We start from the raw sequence: 21,029 nt of genomic DNA, 5'->3' as shown, positions 1-21,029 counted from the left end.
TGTAGTGAAAATGCCGATGAATACATTAGCATTCAGAGGTTTAATCAGTCTCTCGTCTGCGTAACGCCACTGTACCATCGCCACCTCTCATTCTAAAAAGACAACTGACTCACATTATAAATATCGGAGAACACGAACTGTAAAAACTCGGCAGGATCGCGAATTAAGGTCGTGTTTGATCTGTCTGGTCTTTGACACATCTTACCCCACAATGAATTTAGTGCTAGTTTAGCTACTGATCTTTTGGCAGGATTAACGGTGATAAATTTCGGATCCAACGTAATCCCTTCGTTCTCCTTATATTTGCGAATGTACTCACATTTAGAGGATTCATCAATGACCCAGGACGGATAACCTGAACTTTCCTGTTTGGTCTTGAGGAACATTTTAATATACAGTGAGGGGAAAAAAGTATTTGATCCCCTGCTGATTTTGTACGTTTGCCCACTGACAAAGAAATGATCATTCTATAATTTTAATGGTAGATTTATTTGAACAGTGAGAGACAGAATAACAACAAAAAAAATCCAGAAAAACACGTCAAAAATGTTATAAATTGATTTGCATTTTAATGAGGGAAATAAGTATTTGACTCCCTTTCAATCAGAAAGATTTCTGGCTCCCAGGTGTCTTTTATACAGGTAACGAGCTGAGATTAGGAGTACACTCTTAAAGGGAGTGCTCCTAATCTCAGCTTGTTACCTGTATAAAAGACACCTGTCCACAGAAGCAATCAATCAATCAGATTCCAAACTCTCCACCATGGCCAAGACCAAAGAGCTCTCCAAGGATGTCAGGGACAAGATTGTAGATCTACACAAGTCTGGAATGCGCTACAAGACCATTGCCAAGCAGCTTGGTGAGACGGTAGAGAAGGTTTTGCGTTTTTGAAACATATTCGAGCCATTGTATGGAAGGTGTTGAGAAAGATTTCTGTGCGGTGATGTAATTATCAAGCGGCGGAATAGCTAAAGTGTCTTTACGCAGGAACTTGGTTCTAAAGATTTTCATGCACACAGATGCGATTGTTATGCATTTAAAAGGATCGACCTTTGTACTTTCCAGAATTTCTTCTCTGAAAGCTATACAACCCTTTCTCAAAATTTCTATGTCGTTCACACAGTATTCAGCCATCTCTTTCTTGAAATCAAAGACTTTGTCAGAAACCGTTCTGTACCACTTAAAGAATTCTTCTCTATCCTTAGGCATCATGCCATCTACACCATAAAACTTAGGGTCAGGATACGGTCCTACGTAATCCTGATGTTCTACGGTGTTCCAGAAATGGGGAAAATAGCCTTTCTTGCTTTTTGAAAACCCCATGGCTTTTGGGATGCTGCTCAACTTCATGGGTAAGAATGATAGACTATCAATGTAGGACTGGCGAAACGCGGTATCAATGCAACACAAAATTTTACCGCCTTGCGCTATGATTTTGGGTGTGATTCCTTCTTTCACCAAATGGTTAAACAAAAGGTATGAATCAAACCCTCTAGTGTTATGCGCGATAAACGTATAACCGTTGTATGTATTACACCGAAACTTCTTAAAGAAGACACTGACGCAATCTTCCCCTTCAGCCACCCACTCCTCTCCCTTAAAATCAATACAGCATATGAAATTAGCTACATGAGTTCCTGTTTCCTGCCTAGTCTCGAAATCGTAAAACACATAATCCGTATTTTTGCGTTCTTTCCTAGCCCTCTGTATAAAACATCTGTGATCGATATTCTTGTCGAGTTTTTGGCCACAGAGTATGCATTTGGAATGTGCACATACGTGATTCTCATGATTAGAAGGTTTATCGCGTATCATGCGTTTACATTTACCACAGTAGAATCCCGTTTCACAAATAGAATATTCGCCTTTGCGCGATTGAATCTTTGCTTTATGCCTCTCGAAACAGTAATGTGAGCTACACAGTCTCTGACACTCTGGACATTTAGTAACATTCTTAGGGTGTTTGTAACAATCGGGGTTGTGACAAACGTTGCAGCTATAAGCGCATTTATGCTTCCATAAAACGTCAAACCCCGAGTGGCAGAAATGACAAACATGACTCGTTCCTAAAAGTCCGGTGATACTTTTAACCCCATAATAGTGGTCGTCATGCAAAAACAAGTAAATCGTTTTTTCGTGGGGAGTCTTGCTAGTTTGAAAGAAAGAGTATCCAGCTTTGCTAGCAGAACAGTGTACAATTACGATTTTACAATTCAAATGTCTCTCAAATCTCGATACGTCAGCGAAGCTGACTGCGGTGTTTATGGATAATCCCACATCGTGTTGTAATTTTCTAGTGATTTTGTTTGGTTTCAAAATAATTTTTTTCACGATTCAAAAGTTGGCTAACGCACAAGGCGAAACACATGTTGTCTCTGTTGTGAAAAATGTATAGATGCTTCATTTTCTTCTGTATGGTTTCTGATTTGAATATATGGCCTATTTTCCTTCTAATTCCACCACCCCGAGGTGGTCGGACGATTTGGACAACTATTTCAAGGGTATTATCGGTAAAAATTTTACGTTTACTCTGAATTGCATTTTCGAGCATGGTCAGAAAAGAACGTAAATCGATGATACTTTTGTCTAATTGAACGCATGATGAAACATTGATCGTATCACCTCTGATTTCAACGGTGACTGCATCCTCAGCAGAAATTAAATTATTAGCAATTTCAATCACACTGTTTAAAATCTCTAAAACATAATTATAAAAATCTGCAAAGCTGTCGACATTAGCGATCGAAGAAAAATTCACTCTTCTCCTAATCTCAGTGTTGTTGAATCTTTCCCGATTAATTATTCTAATATTAGGATCTAATCCATCACCATCTTGCTCAACTTGGATATCGGGCGATTGAATGTTTTCCATTTGAGAATTTTGGGTATCGGGCGATTGCATGTTTTCCATTTGAGAATCTTGGATATCGGGCGAGTGCATGTTTTCCATTTGAGAATCTTGGATATCGGTCAAGTCCATGTTTTCCATTTGAGAATCTTGGATATCGGGCGAGTGCATGTTTTCCATTTTTTAATCTTGGATATCGGGTGAGTGCATGTTTTCCATTGGATGGTTGTACTCATTATCGTTTTCCGAATTTTGTGGAATATTGGCGGGGTATTCAATTAAGTTAACCAGACTGTCATTTATCCTCATAAGACTCTGATTAAGTTCGTATATCATATCATGAGAAGATAACGGTCTAGGTTCCTGAGCGTTTTCTGGAGTTGAGACGATATTCTGAACGGGAGATAATGACATATTTTCATTTAGTTGATTCACCACATCTATTAAACAAGGATTTATCTGCATAGATTCTCTTTGTTCGACTAGGTTATTTTGTAACTCTAACAGACGTTGATTTAATTAGAAAAATATGTCGTGTGACGTCATCGGCATACTTGATACAATTTGACTGGAATTTCAGCTGGAGTTTTCATTTTGAGTATTGCTCTGGTCTGACAATCTTAAATTTTCATTCAACTGATTGACTGCATCGATTAGATCAGGGTTTAATTGTACTGAATGACCGTGTTCATTTAGGTTATTATGTAACTCTAGCAGACATTGATTTAATTCAGAAAATATATAATTTGGCCTCACCGATGTCTTTGATACGACGTAATTTGGACTCTGAATAGTTCTCTCACTAACAACCAGCCGGTTGATTGCTTCAGTTAAACATGGGTTCCGGGTTGTGTATGAATCATGATATAACGGACTATTTGAAAAACTCTGGTTTCCATCATAATAGAAATCATGGGATAATGGAGAATTTTCGGTTCTCTTTTTATTAGTCTCTATATCCGAACTGCATTTCGGTCGTTTCTGCGCCATATCTATCATACAATTTTCTAATCAACTTTATGTTCACTGAGAGACCGCTATTCACATTTTCAAGTGTGATGTACAGTAAAGGGACAAAATCTGTACCTTGACCAGATTCAAGTGTATTATCAATCTGTCCAAAGCTTTCCAATAAATCAGTCTTTGCTTTGAAGAATTCACACTATGCTGCGCAGATCTCTTGTAATTCAATGTCTTGTTGAATGTCGGCTTCCGAGATGATTTCCTCTTGGTCTTCTATTGCATCACTCGTATCTATAAGTCACACAACATGTGAAAGTTTTAATTTATTTTTTTGGTTTATTTTTATGGTGGGTAAATAGAAGGTAAAATATACGTCAACTCACCTGAAATATCTCCGTCGTAAGCACTGTTAGTCACGTTTCCCTCAACTTCTGAATATGATACAAACAATGTTATAATTACGTATGAAAGACTTTACAGCATGAAACATTCATGATTTTATGTTATGACTTACGTGTGGAGCGCAGATTCTAAAGGTCATGAGTGGTTGGTTCGGAAATCTCATCATCAGAAATAATCACCAAGCTGTTTATAAAAGAGTAAAACAAATAAAACATACTTTTAATAACTTAACATTTCCCTTTTATATCACTACACAGATATAAGAGATAAATTTTAATTACCTATACACTAGAATCAGATGAGCTTAACTCGGTCTTGCACTGTAATATAAATGTAATGAATATTAAAATTTTAGATAAAGTATCGTACCAGATTACATAATGACCAGATAAGGATGATGATTGTTGTACTCAAAGATTAGTTTTAGGTTTATATCAATATCATTGTCAAATGGATAATTACATAAACATTGTATTTCAATTTACATTTAACTATTTAATTGTTTAAAATACATATTCTTACCTGCTGAGAAATTCATGGTGTCTGGAAGTATTGAAGGATAGACTCCTTTGCCTAAACCTTTGCCGATGTTCAAACTTTCGAAGTGCTCGACTTTTATAGACGGTTCGTATGCATGCTAATGTCTCTCTCTGTGTGTTTGTGTGTGTGTGTGTGTGTGTGTGTGTGTGTGTGAGAATGCATCAGAACGGGTTTTACGGTGTTGGCCTTTGACCTAGGCCTGACTCTCGGAGTGCTTCATATTCTATGTGAAAGGAAAGAACGTGTGTGTCTGTGTTTATCCAGAATGCATGGGAATCTACATGGCTACACCATGTATGGTAACATTTGTGTCTGGAATGTATGGGAACCCGATTTAACATAACTATATATATATATTTTATGACCTAGACCTACCTGGAGTGTTAGAAAGAACGTGTGCAACGTGTGTGTTTATCCGGAATGCATGGGAATACACATGGGCACACCATGTATGGTAACATTTGTGTCTTGAATGTATGGGAACCCGATTTAACATAACTATATATATATTTTATGACCTAGACCTACCTGGAGTGTTAGAAAGAACATGTGTGCAATGTGTGTGTTTATCCGGAATGCATGGGAATACACATGGCCACACCATGTATGGTAACATTTGTGTCTGGAATGTATGGGAACCCGATTTAGCATAACTATATATATATTTTATGACCTAGACCTACCTGGAGTGTTAGAAAGAACATGTGTGCAACGTGGGTGGGTGTCTGGAATACACATGGCCACACCAGGTATGGTAACATTTGTGTCTGGAATGCATGGGAACCCGATTTAACATAACTATATATATATATTTTATGACCTAGACCTACCTGGAGTGTTAGAAAGAACATGTGTGCAACGTGGGTGGGTGTCTGGAATACACATGGCCACACCAGGTATGGTAACATTTGTGTCTGGAATGCATGGGAACCCGATTTAACATAACTATATATATATATTATGACCTAGACCTACCTGGAGTGTTAGAAAGAACATGTGTGCAACGTGTGTGGGTGTCTGGAATGGATGGGATCCTACATGGCCACACCATGTATGGTAACATTTGTGTCTGGAATGTATGTGATCCGGATTTAACTTAACTATATATATATTTTATGACCTAGACCTACCTGAGTGTTAGAAAGAACATGTGTGCAACGTGTGTGAGTGTCTGGAATGGATGGGAACCTACATGGCCATACTATGTATGGTAACATTTGTGTCTGGAATGCATGTGATCCGGATTTAACATAACTATATATATATTTTGTGATCATGACCTTTGACCTAGATATAGAGAGTAAGAATATGTATCTTTTTGACCTTTGACCTAGACCTGTTAAAAATAAGGTTACAATATATACAAACTATTTCTCTCTGAAGTGTTTTAATATATATTTTCTTTGCTCTCCAAGGGTTCTATATAGAACCATTTTTGGGGAAAAGGTTCTATTGGCCAAGTACAGAACCCCAGGGTTCTATATAGAACCCAAAGGAACCTTTTTTTAAGAGTGTACTTCATGCTGATGCTCTATTCTACTCAAAGCTTCTTCTTTTCTGACTCACCTTCTGCTGTTATGGATGGTCCCATATGGATACTCTATCAGTTTATATCCAAGACTCACCCTTGCTTCAGTGGATAATGTCACATCGATGCATTGGACTTGTACATAATAACCAGTGGTTCTTAAGACTTTCTATGCTTTCCCCTGGACTTTTGTTCACAATATGCTTATATGGAACATCCTTTCACCACTATAAGTACTGTTTGTCTTTACCGTATACAGTTGTAGAAAAATTATTTTGAATTCCAATATTTAGTACTACCCAGAAGAGAATTGGATCCCAGATTCCTCTCGTAGTTTCTTCTTCCCTCAAAAGTTTTTCCTTTCTGCTGTCACTTCTTGCTTACTCATTAGGAATCTAAATCTACATACAGATTTCTGAAAAGCTGCTTTATTACAATGTTTATTGTTAGAAGCACTATACAAATAAAAGTGAATTGCTCTGTATACAATACTGCTAAGGTATGATTGTTGCCAGTTCTTTTTCTATTACTATTATTATTCTAAGTAATCAATCAATCAATCAATTAATTACAATTTATTTGTTTGTTTGTTTGTTTGTTTATTACAGATTGCAAAACAGAGGTCCGATTAATGTGACAATAGAGCTAAACAGAAGTTTAAATTTAGCCAGAGGTTTTCTTGATGAATAAGTTACTAGTGGTTACCATGATGAACATCAAAATTGACTGGCAATGCATGCTTTTGAGGTTAATTGATTAATTGTTTGGAAAGTCATGCCAAAGTACCTGCTGGTGTGTCATAGATCTATGCCACTTGTGGAGACCAGAAAAAACAGAATGGTCTGCAACTTCTGTTTGTATTATATTGTTTTTATAATCCTGCCTGAATTTCTCTCCACCAGTCATTTCTAGTATTCTACTGTAGAATACAAACAAACAATCATTTTAATGCACATTTTGTAGCCTGAGATGTAACTGTAAAAGCTTCAGGTGCATGTTGGTGCATGATCAGATTTTTTAGTTGAAGATCCTCTGATACTCAATATGATGACATAAAACAAAATTCTGTATATTCCATCAACTAGGTAAAATCTCAGGAGTATTGACTGTTGTGAAGGAATAGGATTGTCACTTAAACTGTTTTGAAATATATTCACCCTTTTCATGCATCCCCTCCCCCTACTCTCCCTGTCTCTGCAGAAAAGCCACTGGCTCAGGGACCACCAGGAGGTGTTCTTGGCATTCTGGGAGCAGTGGTTGTGTTTGGCTTGATTGTAGGTGTCATGGTCACCATCTGCATGATGTACAACCATGGACAGAAATCCCGCACTGAGGCAGACAACAATCTGTAAGTATGGATGAACTAATGTGAAACAACTTGGATAGAGTGACAATGGGTAAAAAGTTAAAACAGCTAAAAGACTGTCAACCTCACTATGAACAGTGTAGGGCTAAAATATAAAGGATCATTATCTTAGCCCGCTGCTCTCTTATGACCAAGGACAGAAAAAGGTTCCAGCGTTCCAGCCCTGCTGGGGGAATCACCGAGCGTTCCAGCCCCGCTGGTGGAATCGCCCAGCTTTCCAGTCCCACCGAGGACAGCGCCCCGACTTTCAATCCCACTGGGGGTGGTGCTCCTTCTGTCTGCTGCTCGGCGAAGGCCGCCTCTTTTTCCGATACAGCGTGAGACAGCTCACACAGGGGCCCCGGGCCGCTGTTGGAGGGGTGTGCTCGTTGGAGGGGGGTCCTGTTACGCCCTCGCCGGCAGATGGCACTGCAACGCTGCTTCTGAGTGCATGCGTGCACGTGACTGAACTGTTGCGGATGGACACACGCCTTGGCTTTTGGTTTTGGTCCTCCTTCTGTTTAGACATTGGCTGATGTGCGAGGGTGTGTCTTGATTTAATCCAGGTGTCTGTGTTTCAGTTTGATTATGTTTGTTATTTAAACCCCTCTTGTGGCTGCGCACTTCGCGCAATATTGACGTTAACTGAGTGAATGTAATGGTGAATGCGTTACGTGTACTAGGCGGTCTTGTTTTCATGTCCGGTTTCTGTTTCACGTCTTGTATCCAGTTTTCATGTTTAGAGCTAGATCATCTGTTCCTGTCTAGACCGCGTTTCTTTGTTTGTTGGTTAGAAGTTCAAATAAAGACATTGACCTGCATCCGCTCCTGCCTCACCTCCCTGTGTCGTTACAAAAATGGTTTTCTTTTAAGAAGAGACATAAAAAAAATCAATTTCAAGTTCTATCAATTTTCCCAATTCATATATTTGTCTAGTAAGAGCAGAGTGTCTCGGTTCTTTAGTACAAAGTTGTGCTATTTTCCCATATCTCTGATTTAATTTCTTAATGCATTCAGTTCTCCTGTATTTAGCACACTCTTTTAACATTCAGCTTCAGATTTCATTTGATTCAATACACTCAGTATTCTGTCACATACTTTCACTAAACGATAATTTTTCAATATCAGCTTTTCAGTTCTTTTTACATCCAGCGTGTCGAGCTGTAAATCTCTCAGATCTCGCTGGAGGTGCATAATGTCAGGAACAGCTTTCTTAGCGGTCCACGAGCCAGAAGACTTTCCAATCTGTCTTCCTCCATGTTGCTGGCTTGCCCTCCTCCTCCTTCTTGGTCCTCTTTTTCTGTCAAGGTTGAGGTTCTTTACATAGTTTAATCATAATACAGTTTTAATCATTTCCACATATCACATAACATCACATAACATAATACATCAACTTGTATTTTACTTTAAGCTGGAAATAACAGGATTGAGGCTACATATATCTGAGATCCAAATCTCCTATAAACCCTCTCCTGGAGTCTCAGTCCTACAGTTTCATTATCAGTTTCATAAGTATCATTATCTATTAATCCCACAGAAGCTGGTAAGGGTAGTACAAACAGAAGGTAATCATCACACCACATTTGGACACCTAGCTCAAATTCGGCTAGAATTTGAAAATGCCATCGGCCATCGTAAAATTTAGGAATCAGGGTACACTCCCACCATTCTGGGTCCCTGTTCAAAACGTGAATTTAAGGGGCCTAATTCATTTAAAAAATATGGTTGGAAGCATTCAGAATCCTTGGGCAATGAGCATAAGTAATTAACATGAAGCCAGCAGCAGATAATACCCCTGGGCGGTCCCCAGTTCCTCAAGATTCCCTCGGGACACCAGCCTCTGGGGATAAGTTCCATTTTGACCTCCCCATTGGCCCTTAGGACATCCAGTTATTGTAAAACAGATATTTTTTTATATATTAAGTGCATGCCGATCGTCCTGTTGGCTGCCGTACCACTTTACCCCTCTACTATGATGCTAGCCATTTCTTTGAATTCCAACAGATTGTAAAAGATTCTACCTCCATGTGTCTCTACCACCCAGTACTTCCTTGGGTTTACTATTTGACACCAATCTGGAGTGAAAGTAGCACCTTTCTCATCTAAAGAGAGTTCACATTTGACTAAGTCAAAACTTCTGAATATATTTTCTACTGTACTAATTTTTCTTAGGTACAGATATTCCAGTGGATATCTTTTGTATAGGGGTTAATTCCCCATACTTTTGTGTGTCTACATGCACATTCTGAACATACATGCTTATAGTCTGTAGTTAACATATAATATCGCTTAATTGGATTTTCCAAACATAAATCACATCTTTCTAATCTTCTAGGAGCTTTTCTTTTGGGGATAGGTGCAACCATGTCTTCTAGGTTCATGTCTTCTTCCTATTTGGATAAGACATCTCGTAAGTCCTCACAGGTACAACACTTGCAATTAACTATTCTACAAACTTTGCCTAATCTCCTTAGGTCAGTAAAGAAGAATACCATTCCTATCAATGTGGATCCTTGACTGTTGTACAGTTCTCCCATCATTCTACATATCGTAGAAAATACAGTTATACATAACATTGTTCTGATTAAGGTTCTTCCATTTCTTACTAAGTTCGGGGCAGTTATATACAATACCCATAAACAGTGTATCGTTGATGCAATGAATTTACAGTATGCAAACTTGAATTTGTTTCCTAGGTACAGTACTATTTGTATTAAAAATACTTCCATAATGAGTGAGTAACGCCCTCTTGGTCCCAACAATTTATTCCAGCCTTTCGAGCCTGTGAACAGTTGGGCTACTATCAGGCTTACAGATATTCTATATCTAAAGTATATACAAATAAGTCCTACTACAGCAATTATACCCTGACATCCGGGATTTCTTTGTAGGATTTGCCACACTGACCAGGTAATCCAGATAAAATAATAAAAAATTATCTGTAGCATGACTGGGTCAAAGGCTTCCGAGGCCCCAGCCTTGGCTTGGTCCTCACTCAGAGATTCGTTCATAATTTGTGATGAGTTGTTTTCCTCCGCCATTTCTCTAAGGATTGGTTTTAATCAAGATCCCTGATGCAAGTTCAAGTCGAAATTTGGTCTGGTTTAGAGGTTCTTGAAGCTGTGTCAGTACAGCTGCGTTTAGATCTCTATTTATCAGGTTCAAGAAGCTCCTCCTGGGTCTTATCTTGCTCCTCACAGCATGTAACTTCTGTTCTCCCTGAGCTTCTTCTTTTTAGCTTTGACGTAATCACCCTTGTTTAACAGTTTTTCTGTGGCCTCTTGCTTGTATCTTTCTCTATCTTTGAGCAATTTCCACTTACAACAGCATATACATCCTTTCACTGTCCATGCACAGCATTTCCAAACCCCTAAGAAATGTCCTATTAAGACTACAAAGAATATACCTAGACCCATGACCAAGTACCACCAATGAATTTTTATCCATTCTATGACATCCCACATCGTGTTCCATACACTCATGGTCATGTCTGCTATATTTACTGCAACAGCTTTTACGATGCCTCCAGTCAGTGTAACTCTTTCTCTAAACCATTCCCAATAAGTTGTTGCTAACTGTCCTTGGTCTACCTAGGTAGATAATACTTATTTCTATTCCAAATCCAGTACCAGTTATTGGTAGCTACCCCTGGTCCACTATGGCTAATAGTGTCAGCATTAGGCATCCAGGGGGCCTCATTTTTATGTCCGTTGATTAGTGAAGACGCGCATGCTCATTCTATTACTTCTCTTAGGACTCTTATTACTACTGCCATTTTAAGGCAAGACACATTCTTGAAACCCATGTACAGTTCCCAAACGTAATTCTTCATTGACCATCTTCTGCAGTATGTAAGTGTGCTAGAGGTTCCTGTCGTTAGGCATAGTTCCTTTATTATCTGTGTACCTCTTTCACTAGTCACAGTGGCTTTAGTGGGTTTAATATTAACTTTCCTATCATAAGTTGGCGTTGCCCATGGTTCCAATGACCTAGTGGTCCATTTGTTTGTTTCTATGTTGTCCATTTTCATTCCAACTGGAAATACATGTGTATTTATATACCTGACCTTGCTTTGGCTTTGGTCATATGAAAAAATAGGATATTGCTCATGACGCATTACATCAAGCACTAGATTCATACGCATTGTTTGGCAAGGCTGGTTTATTATGTAGTCCCATACATTTAGTATGTAGTCCCCTATCTTTGGCTTCCTGTTCTGTGAGACCTGGGGGAAATCTCCAGTTTGTTATGGGATGCCACATTAGGTGACCGTCTCTCCCTCTCAGATTGAAACTTGTGTGATTAACGGTTTTACTGGTTTTCTCAATACACGCACATATTCCAAGATATACTTGAAACTTATATCCTCCCCTGCTGCTTGCTATAGTGCCAGATTTTCAAAAATCTACTTTGTAACTCGTCCCGGTCATATTGGCCTGGGCCTCCCAGTCCTTTTTATAATTTTTACAACTGTGCTCTTTGGCACAGTAGGCTGACGCTGTCATGAGTCCCCCTTTGTGCAGCGTGCTGTGGAGCATGTGAGCGCGCGTGCACGAGCAGGTGCGCGAGCACCTGCTTCTCCCATGTGGACAGTTGTGACATTTCGACACGTGCATCTGTTTATGTTTCTGTTATGTCTCCTCCCCGTCCTGTCATTGGTTGTGGTGTCACGTGTGTCTGTATTGCCCTCAGCTGTTAGCAGTTACGAGGCTGATCATGTCGGCATATATACCGCATGCCTCCCAACACTCAACAGGGAATATTAGAGTAGATAGATTAGATGATTTAGATGTGGATGTGTTTCATTGTGAATGTCATAGTCATAGTCATAGCCCATGTCTTAGTTCATGTTTAGGTTCGTTAGTTTAGTTCATGCTGGTTTCTCTGCTACCAGTCCCTCGCTGTTGTTTATGTTTCTCGTTTTGTTTATCGACCCTGTTTTCCGTGACCACGACCTTGATTCCTGCCTAGCCCTGTGTATGCCTGTTTGCCGATCACCTGACCTCTTGCATGTTTTGGATTACGTTTCTGGATCACGTTTTGGATTTACCTGCCTGTGTTTCTCAATAAAGAAAACCGTTCCAACTGCGCTTGCATACGTCCTATCTTTCTCTACGTCACGAAACGTGACAGACACCAGATAGCGTATATCTGACAATTTATCCCAGTATAGTGTTTCATGCTAGTGTTTTTTGCTAGCATTTACTACCCATAATACTGATTTTTCTCTGTTTGTTCCCCTGGTTTCAAGGTGTCTACAGTGTCGTTCTGTCTTTAAGGCGACTGCGAGGGTTAGGGAACTCTTCATTCTTCTGAATACTATATATTCTCCACTACTCCGGTTCCTGTATGCTGCATATGGGATAATTGATACTCCTTCCCAGGTTCCCTCCTGTGCATGTCTATGGTTTTTCCTACTATGATGGTGGGTGTATTTTGATACCCATCCTAGATCCCTATGGTTAACTACTGTTCTGGCCTGAAAATGGGTTTGAGCTATGACCAGGCTGTTCCTGTAATGTACATACAACGAGGATTTTTCAGTGCAAGAGGCCTGTAGCCCCTGAGCCTTTATGGCTCTGTTATATACACAGGGACACGTGATAGCTCCTATTTGGGCCTTAGCGTTATATTTTGTTCCATTCGAGTAAAACACTCTGGGATCTAAAACACTCGGGGATCTTTTCTGAGTAAGTAGCTCTCTTTACTCTACTCTTACTTTTATTTTGTATTTCAACTTTAACCTCGGGTTCTACGATCGGGATCAAGGTAAAGTCAGTATTTTCCGGCTCTGGGTCCCATTCCTGTATGGTATATACCCCACAGTCATATATTTCTTCTTTATAGGTTCCTTTAATGATTTGATTCCAGATTTTAATTGTAGTTTTCCAAGTATTGGTAATCACTGTGCTCGAATGGTTACTTTCCTTTCTAGTTATCCTCCAATGGGTATTATTTAGACTAATTATTCCTTTCAAGCGTGAAAATTCTTGGATATAGTTTTCGGAAACTTCCAAACCCTTAGGTGTAATGTATTTACTCCAATTCCCCATATAGTATTCATCAGAAATTTCATCATTCGTGCAGTTTTCCAATTCTTCCCAATCTACAGTTGGCCACTGTTCTCTCTACATTACTTCTCTCTGGTTTTCCACATTGAAGGTTAAATTTCTGATAGTTATATTCCTAATTTTTATACAGGGTATTGTCATGTGGATTTGTTTGCATTCTATATGTGTGGTATTGCTATGTCTGATCTCTTCAAAAGTCATAAAGAGTGGGCTTGTTATCAGTGTGGTTACCACTAATATCAGTACTCCCAATCCATAGGCCTGTGTGCCTCTCCTGGCTGCTTCCTTTTCCAGGCGTCTTAAACTGTCTGTGGATGAGTTTCTTCTTAATTTTCTGTGGGTCATCTGAAAAATAAAATTCGGGGAAGGGGAAGGGTTACTTGGTTCCCCTAACCCCTTGTTACATAGCAGAGATTGATGGGCTAGGTAGCCCATGCCATTTTCTTTTTCCAAACAATCTTTTCTTCAATTTTTCCATTTTTGGTAATTCAGTGAATGCTAGGTTACATGTAATCCCTTCTGAGATGAGAGCACTTTCCAATTGTAGCTTTAAACCTAACATGACAGGTTAGCTCTTGCTCTCCTTCTTCTACTAGCACTTTTAATCCTTCTACTGGAAGACAATTGCTTATAATTTCTCCATCTGAGCTTTTCATTCAAATTTGGGCCTGCCACTTAACAGGATGATTTCCTGTGCACTTCCAGGCATCTCTATGACAGTCTCTGAATCTCTTTTATGGTGGCTGAGGCCTGACATGATTTCTATTGCTTCATCACTCTTATCTCTCCTTGTGCAGGGGCCTCTTATATCTGCCCCTTGCCATTCAAGATTCATGGCTTCACAGATAACTAGAGTCTCCCAGGTTGTTAACTCCCAGTCTTCCTCTTTCTTAATCTCTAACCATCCTGTGTGTTCTCCTCTCTCTTCGTTCCTCTTTATCTTGCAGGATTCTGTCTGTATTACACTATTGCATAAGACCTTCTGACACATCCTGAGCTCCCATAGACTATTTACGTGCTAGGGTATTTTTGCCTGTTCTGCCTTCTTCTGGATTCAATCCAGAGTGATCAACATGACCCTCTAGCCAGTTCTGAAACAAGGCTAGTTTTTTCTGGTGTATACCCACTTGATGGGTGTTTGACGAAAGAGGTCAATATTTTCCCTCTCCTGGTCCCTAGCCTAGTTTGTACCTTTTCTACTAGGCCTATAGGCGCGTGACAGGTTCTATTGTTTGCTCCTTGCTTTAGTGTCGTCGTTATGAGAATACCCTTTCCTTCTAATATTTCACACCTCGGACACATATTTATTTGCCATCCATCCCAATCACAGAGGCAGGTCTTACCTAGCTCTCCGTAGGTGGACGCACAGTATGAACATTTTAGACAGTCACATTTCATGTTAACTTCTTGTTCAAATATCATTGTTTTTGGGTATTTCACTCTACATGGTCCACAGACCGCGATACTACCTATCTGACATTCAGGTAGGTTCCAGTCATCTAAGTTCCACTGATAAATGTTAAGGTCCCCTGAGGCCAACCTTTTATATGGGCCTGAGTCTCTTCTAGGGCCTTGCCACTTCATTCGGCTACTGGGTTCATTACAAATAACACATGAGCCCCGTGGGTAAGGTGTGTAGGTCGACAGGTGATCAGCCTTCGGCCTACCCATCCTTCCCTGGCAATGATCCTTTTCCCAATCCATTGCCCTTGCTATTACAATTTATTTAGGGTCCACGATTACCCTTACTATGCCTGCTTGCTAGTTATCAGGGAAACTCTCTGTTCCCTGCTCATTCCTCCACCCTGAGGATTTCCTAGGTCTTGTCTACTTTCCATATTAAATCTCTTATGGATTGTAGTCTGTTATTCTCCAGTAGCACGGTATTTGATCCAGTTATTTCTTTAACCTGATCCTCTGTTCCTAACACTCTACTTCCTTTCATTTTATGACGTCTAGCTAGGAATACTGTATCGCCTACCTTTAATGGATTCTTACTTTTAATTTATTTATTCATTTACATGTGATTCATTTACATGTGATTCATTTACATGTGATTCATTTACTGATTCCGTTCTCTTTAAATCCAGTTTTAGACTGTGATATTACAAAGGTCTTTCCAGATTATTACTTGCCACACTGTATGAGATAACCCCAATAAAATTGCCTGAATTCTATAATATAATTTGTTCACCATGTTAGGTTTAAATCCTCTAAAAACAGATTTGCAATTGACTAACATTACTCTGTTCCAGTTCACATCCTTCAAAGCATTGGCATGTTTTGTTTACTCTCACAATCCCCCAAACACACACACACACCCATAGTCTCCATAAAACAAAGGAGACAGCAGTGTTTCCCACAATAACTAAAAGTTGTCCACAATGTGAAAACAACTCGGAGAGTAAGCTGAACTAACCAAAAAAGACAAAAAGTTCCAGTAAGAGAAAAAGCCCCTACTGACTTCAAGTCTGATAAACAGTCTGCGCACAATAACAAATATAATGTGCTTAACTTTCAAAGACTTGTAACAAATAATATAACAGCATAGGACGTAAAGCTAAGGAAAAAGCACTAATAAAATTAAATAAACAGAAACTCTAACCCAGTCAGAGCCTCAAAACAGAGAACCACATTAATACAGAAGTAGATTTAAGAGAAATGAGTCCACAAAATCTAGGCGAAGTAATGCAACAACGATATCTTCAATAAAAATCCGAATACTGTAGAGCTGGAAGGCCGAGTGCAAAAAATAAAAATAAAAGAAGAGCAAAAAAGATGCTGCTGTGTAGGTGATACAGTTCACCCCGATATCAAGAGTTTAACATAGTCTCCTGCTTCCTCCACTGAAATAAAGTCCTTCTGGACACCGTTATATGTAATGCGAAGCCGAGCTGGATGAAGTATTCCATAGCGAGCGCCCTCAATACCACGAAGTTGACGCTGAACCTCGTTAAATGCGGCCTGGGCCCGGGCTATTTTGGCTGTGTAGTCAGGGAAAACGGAGATGGTCAAATCCCTCACTTTAATCCGTTGGAGCTCTCTCGCAAGGCGTAAAATGTCAACACAGTCACTGTGATAGTGGAATCTGCACACAAGAGCTCGTGGTCGTTCACCAGGCTTGGGCTTCGGCTGAAGGGTCCAGTGGGACCAGTCCAAAACCGGCTCCTTCTCCAGACCAAACGCCTCCTTTATCAAGGCCGCTAATGCAGCAGTTGTACATGTGTCAGCGCCCTCTGGAACTCCCACTATCCTAACGTTATTGCGCCGTGACCTCGACTCCAAATCCTCACATTTATTCTCTAATTGAGTCACGGTCGCAGTGAGAGACTCGATAGTAGTCTTCATGTGAGCTATGTCATCGGTGCAACCAGAGAGTGCGTGCCCCATTTCCACAACAGTACCTTTCAGTGTTGACATGGTAGCCTTGGTAGCAACTTTATCACTAGCCAGCTGTGTTTTCATGGCCTGCAGGTCAAGCTGGATAATAGACAGCGCATCCCTGAGAATCTGCTGGAGCTCCTTTTCAAAAATATCGGCAATGTCCTTCTTCAATGAAGCCAGCAACTCAAGCTTGAGTGCGGCGAAGTCGAAGTCAAAGTCACTGCTCGGTGGCGCGGATTCAGGGGAAGAAGGGGACTCGCTCGCGGTGCGCACACTTGGCCTCAGTCGTGTCTGAATGCTACCATGGGTTTTCGTGTTCTTTCCAGACATTTTAACGTACCACAAAGTTAAAAGTGCAAACAAGGAAACGGAGTAGAATAAGTCAAAATCTATTGTATGACCGAAAAGCACGTAATTATTTACAATTTTAATCAAAATCAGCAGGAGCCTCCAACTTCGTGTCCTACTCCATTGAACTCCCCCTGTAACGGATTCTTGCTGATATCACCCTTTTCAAGTGTCCTATTTCTCAGGGATATCTGTGGATTGAGAAAGTACAGGCATTCAGGGATCAGTTTGTCCCAGTCCCCTAGTTTCTCATTCCTCACAAACCACTCTTTTACCTCCCTGATAGCTCTCTCAGCTATTCCGCTGGTTTCAGGTTGGTATGGCACTTTCAGGTCGGTATGGCACTGGCACTATTTCAATTCCTTTCTCCCGGCACCACTTTTGAACTTTATTACCACTGATATTTGGGGCATTGTCTGTTCTTATGGTAATGGGTCTAGGATGTTGTAAAATCCATTCCTCTAGTCCCAATATTACTACGTCCTCCGTTGCTTGCCTACAGGGTTTTACCACTGTCCATTTCATATGGTTATCTATTATTACTAGAAAGTATACATTCTTTGCTTTAGTTTGTTTTCATATCGGTCCCACAAAGTCAATACTGATCTGTTGACCTTCAAATTCATGTGGTAATTCAGACTGTTGTGTCTTTCTATTTGTTACTGTTTTTCGGCATTCAGTGCATTTGAGTTTTATACCATTATAGATCTTCACTATGTTAGGTATTTTCAAGCCTAGCTTGTTACACTCATGTTTGTTGACCTTTGTACTTAGGTGTTTCAGTTGATCGTGCAGGGTTTGAAGCGTTTGTTTTGCATCAGCTTTCGTAACTGCATTCATGTGGTATAAAGACCTATCGATCATGTGATTACCTTCTGCTGTGTCCGTTATCTGTTGCATGTGACTCACCTGATGATAACAGAATGCTTTGATGTTTTGTCTGAGTGAATTTATTTCCCCCCAGTCCTCTGCCTGTGCTACAGGCTTCTTTCTTGCATTAAAGAACCCATTTTGTGCCCAAGATTCTAAGTCTTCTGTCATTCCTTTGTAACCATAATATGAGTCGGTTATGATTAATTCCTGCCTTGCTTCTTTAGCTCTGTCTGTCCAGGCAAAATCCTTCACATCTCCACGTGTAGTGTCGAATATTGGTTTGGCCATTTTTGCAAAATTTTCAGTTAGGCATCTACAGAATCCTAATGATCCCATTAAGCTCTGTATATCTCTCTTACTACTCATCTGTTTTTAGATTTTGCAGGGTTTCCTTCATAGTTTTTGAAATGCCCTTGGTTTCCCATGTCAACTCAAAACCTAAAAAATGTACACTATCACGTAAGGCTTCTATCTTCTTAAGGCTAGGTTTTAGCCCTCCTTTAGTTAGCCTATCTAGCACTTGATCTAATAGGTCTAAGTGCTCCTCCTCAGTTTGAGTAATTAGCAGGATGTCATCTATGTACACGGTTACTGGCAGTCCTGCCAGTATTTCCAAAATACATCCCTGAAACACATTTGGTGAGTTACAAAGTCCTTGAGGGAAAACTGTGTACTCATATTGACTTTGCTTGTGAGTGAAAGCTGTCTTTCCTTGACTTTCTTTATCTATAGGTATCGACCAAAACCCATTCGCTAGGTCTATCTTCGTCAGGTACTTCCCCTTTTAAGTTCTATCAATCGCATCCAAAGCATTTATCAGATATCTAGTATCTGGTTCCGTAACCTTATTAAGTGCTTTGTAATTCGTAACTAATCTCCACGTTCCATTTAGTTTTGCTAGTGCTTGTATTGGGGAGTTAGTAAGTGCTGACTCATTTCGGTCAAGTTTTCTTAGTAGTGTTGGTAGGGGTCTGGTGGTACCACCTGCTGGGCCAATGTGGCTACAGCATTTTGCCAGAAGTCAGCTTTAATTCTACATGTAATCCCTCTGGTTCTACTCTAGATGTCACTGATGACATGCTTGGGGGTCTCGGAGGTGCAACTCTTTCCTCCTTTTGTGGAGTTGTGACTGATTGCCCGTTCATATCGTACACTTTTATTTTTAATTGTGATACCAGTGGTATATTAATGGGTGCCGGGGTCCCTTCCCTACGGAACATAGCCACTTCTTTTCCATTAAGTGCTCTTATTAACTCTGGCCATGGCCATTGTCCTCCTTCTACACTTATTTGCCATTGATTTTCACCTAGGTATTGTAATCTGTCGTTATCTGCCTCTACCCTATCAGGGTAAGGCCATGTAGTTCCTACATGAACTACTTCATGAGTATATTCTGGCCCTTTTTCAGCCATACTCTTGCAGGTCTTAATTCTGGGATTATCAGGTCTTATTTAGATCTTCTCTGAGTCTAAGTGCGCATGCCTGTTCCCGTTTAGTGGCGTACTAGCTTCTCTTACTCGTTTTTTTGTCTGAGGTGTGTTTCTTCTATGTTCTGGTTATTATTTAATCCTTTTTTATAATTTTTTTTTTTTTTTACCTTACTCTAGCCTCATGTTGGGCACCATATTGAATTTCATGAGAATTAATATCCCAAATATTAATCCTCTACACGCTACTCTGTCATACAACTGATAGAGCATGTAAAATCACTTCCTCTTACCTTCTCAGAAGGCGGAGTCTTGTTCTGCTGGGCTAGAGAACCAATGAAATCCTTTCGCTGAAGCAGTGTAAAACAAAGGAGTTTACTCTCAGAGTAAGATACACGAATCGTCCTTTATATGGACTTCGGTTTATTAAAGAACAAAAGGATTACAATTATCTTAACTCAGAATACAAAGAAAATAAAATAAAGAAAAAAAACAGTGACTATGCAGAGTCTGAAAATGGTTTTCTTTTAAGAAGAGACATAAAAAAAATCCCTTTAGATCACGCAGGATCAGATAGTTTTTCTTCCTTCACAAGAAACTAAAATGAGTAACTTTCACCCGAGGAATGGCCCTGAACACTCGCCTTTCCTCAGTTTATATACACCTTTGCTTGTGGTTTCGGGTGCTAGAGTCTTAAGTTTTTGCTCTAGACCGCAACACTTTCTCAAAAGGTCTCCGGATGCAGTTAAGAGCGCGAACTCTGAAACTGCATGTAGAAAACAGAAAGCATGTCCTTATTTGGGTTTTTAACAGCGAGACAGAGGTGGGGGGATTGTGTTTTTTGAGCACTCGTCTTAAAGCTGTGTGTTTTTGAGTGCTGGCTGTAAAAACAGGATGTATGTTTTTACTGGGCTTTCTTCAGATTTAAGCATTCTATTAATTTTCCCAATTCATCTATTTGTCTAGTAAAAGCAGAGAGTCTCGGTTCTTTAGTACAAACTTGTGGTACTTTCCCATATCTCTGATATAATTTCTTAATGCATTCAGTTCTCCTGTATTTAGCACACTCTTTCATTTTACATTTCAGCTTCAGCTTTCATTTGATTCAATACACTCAGTATACTGTCACATTCTTTCACTAAACGATCATTTTTCAATATCAGCTTTTCAGTTCTTTTTACATCCAGCATGTCGAGCTGTAAATCTCTTAGATCTCGCTGGAGGTGCATAATGTCAGGAACAGCTTTCTTAGCGGTCCCTGAGCCAGAAGACTTTCCAATCAGTCTTCCTCCATGTTGTT

General features: G+C 39.8%; 1 protein-coding gene across 2 annotated transcripts in view; it reads left to right on the top strand.

The window, feature by feature from the left end:
- Positions 1-21,029, top strand: part of nectin1b (nectin cell adhesion molecule 1b) — a 287,213-nt gene that overhangs the window by 187,117 nt on the left and 79,067 nt on the right. For both annotated transcript variants that reach the window (XM_053623331.1, XM_053623333.1), the window contains exon 6: positions 7,482-7,629. In XM_053623331.1, coding sequence (XP_053479306.1) covers positions 7,482-7,629 — 148 coding nt within the window. The remainder of the gene's footprint in view (positions 1-7,481; positions 7,630-21,029) is intronic.

This window comes from Ictalurus furcatus, chromosome 4 (assembly GCF_023375685.1).
Source record: "Ictalurus furcatus strain D&B chromosome 4, Billie_1.0, whole genome shotgun sequence".
Taxonomy (NCBI): domain Eukaryota; kingdom Metazoa; phylum Chordata; class Actinopteri; order Siluriformes; family Ictaluridae; genus Ictalurus; species Ictalurus furcatus.
Note: the sequence above shows the minus strand (reverse complement) of the source record. Positions and strands in the feature narration are given on the sequence as shown.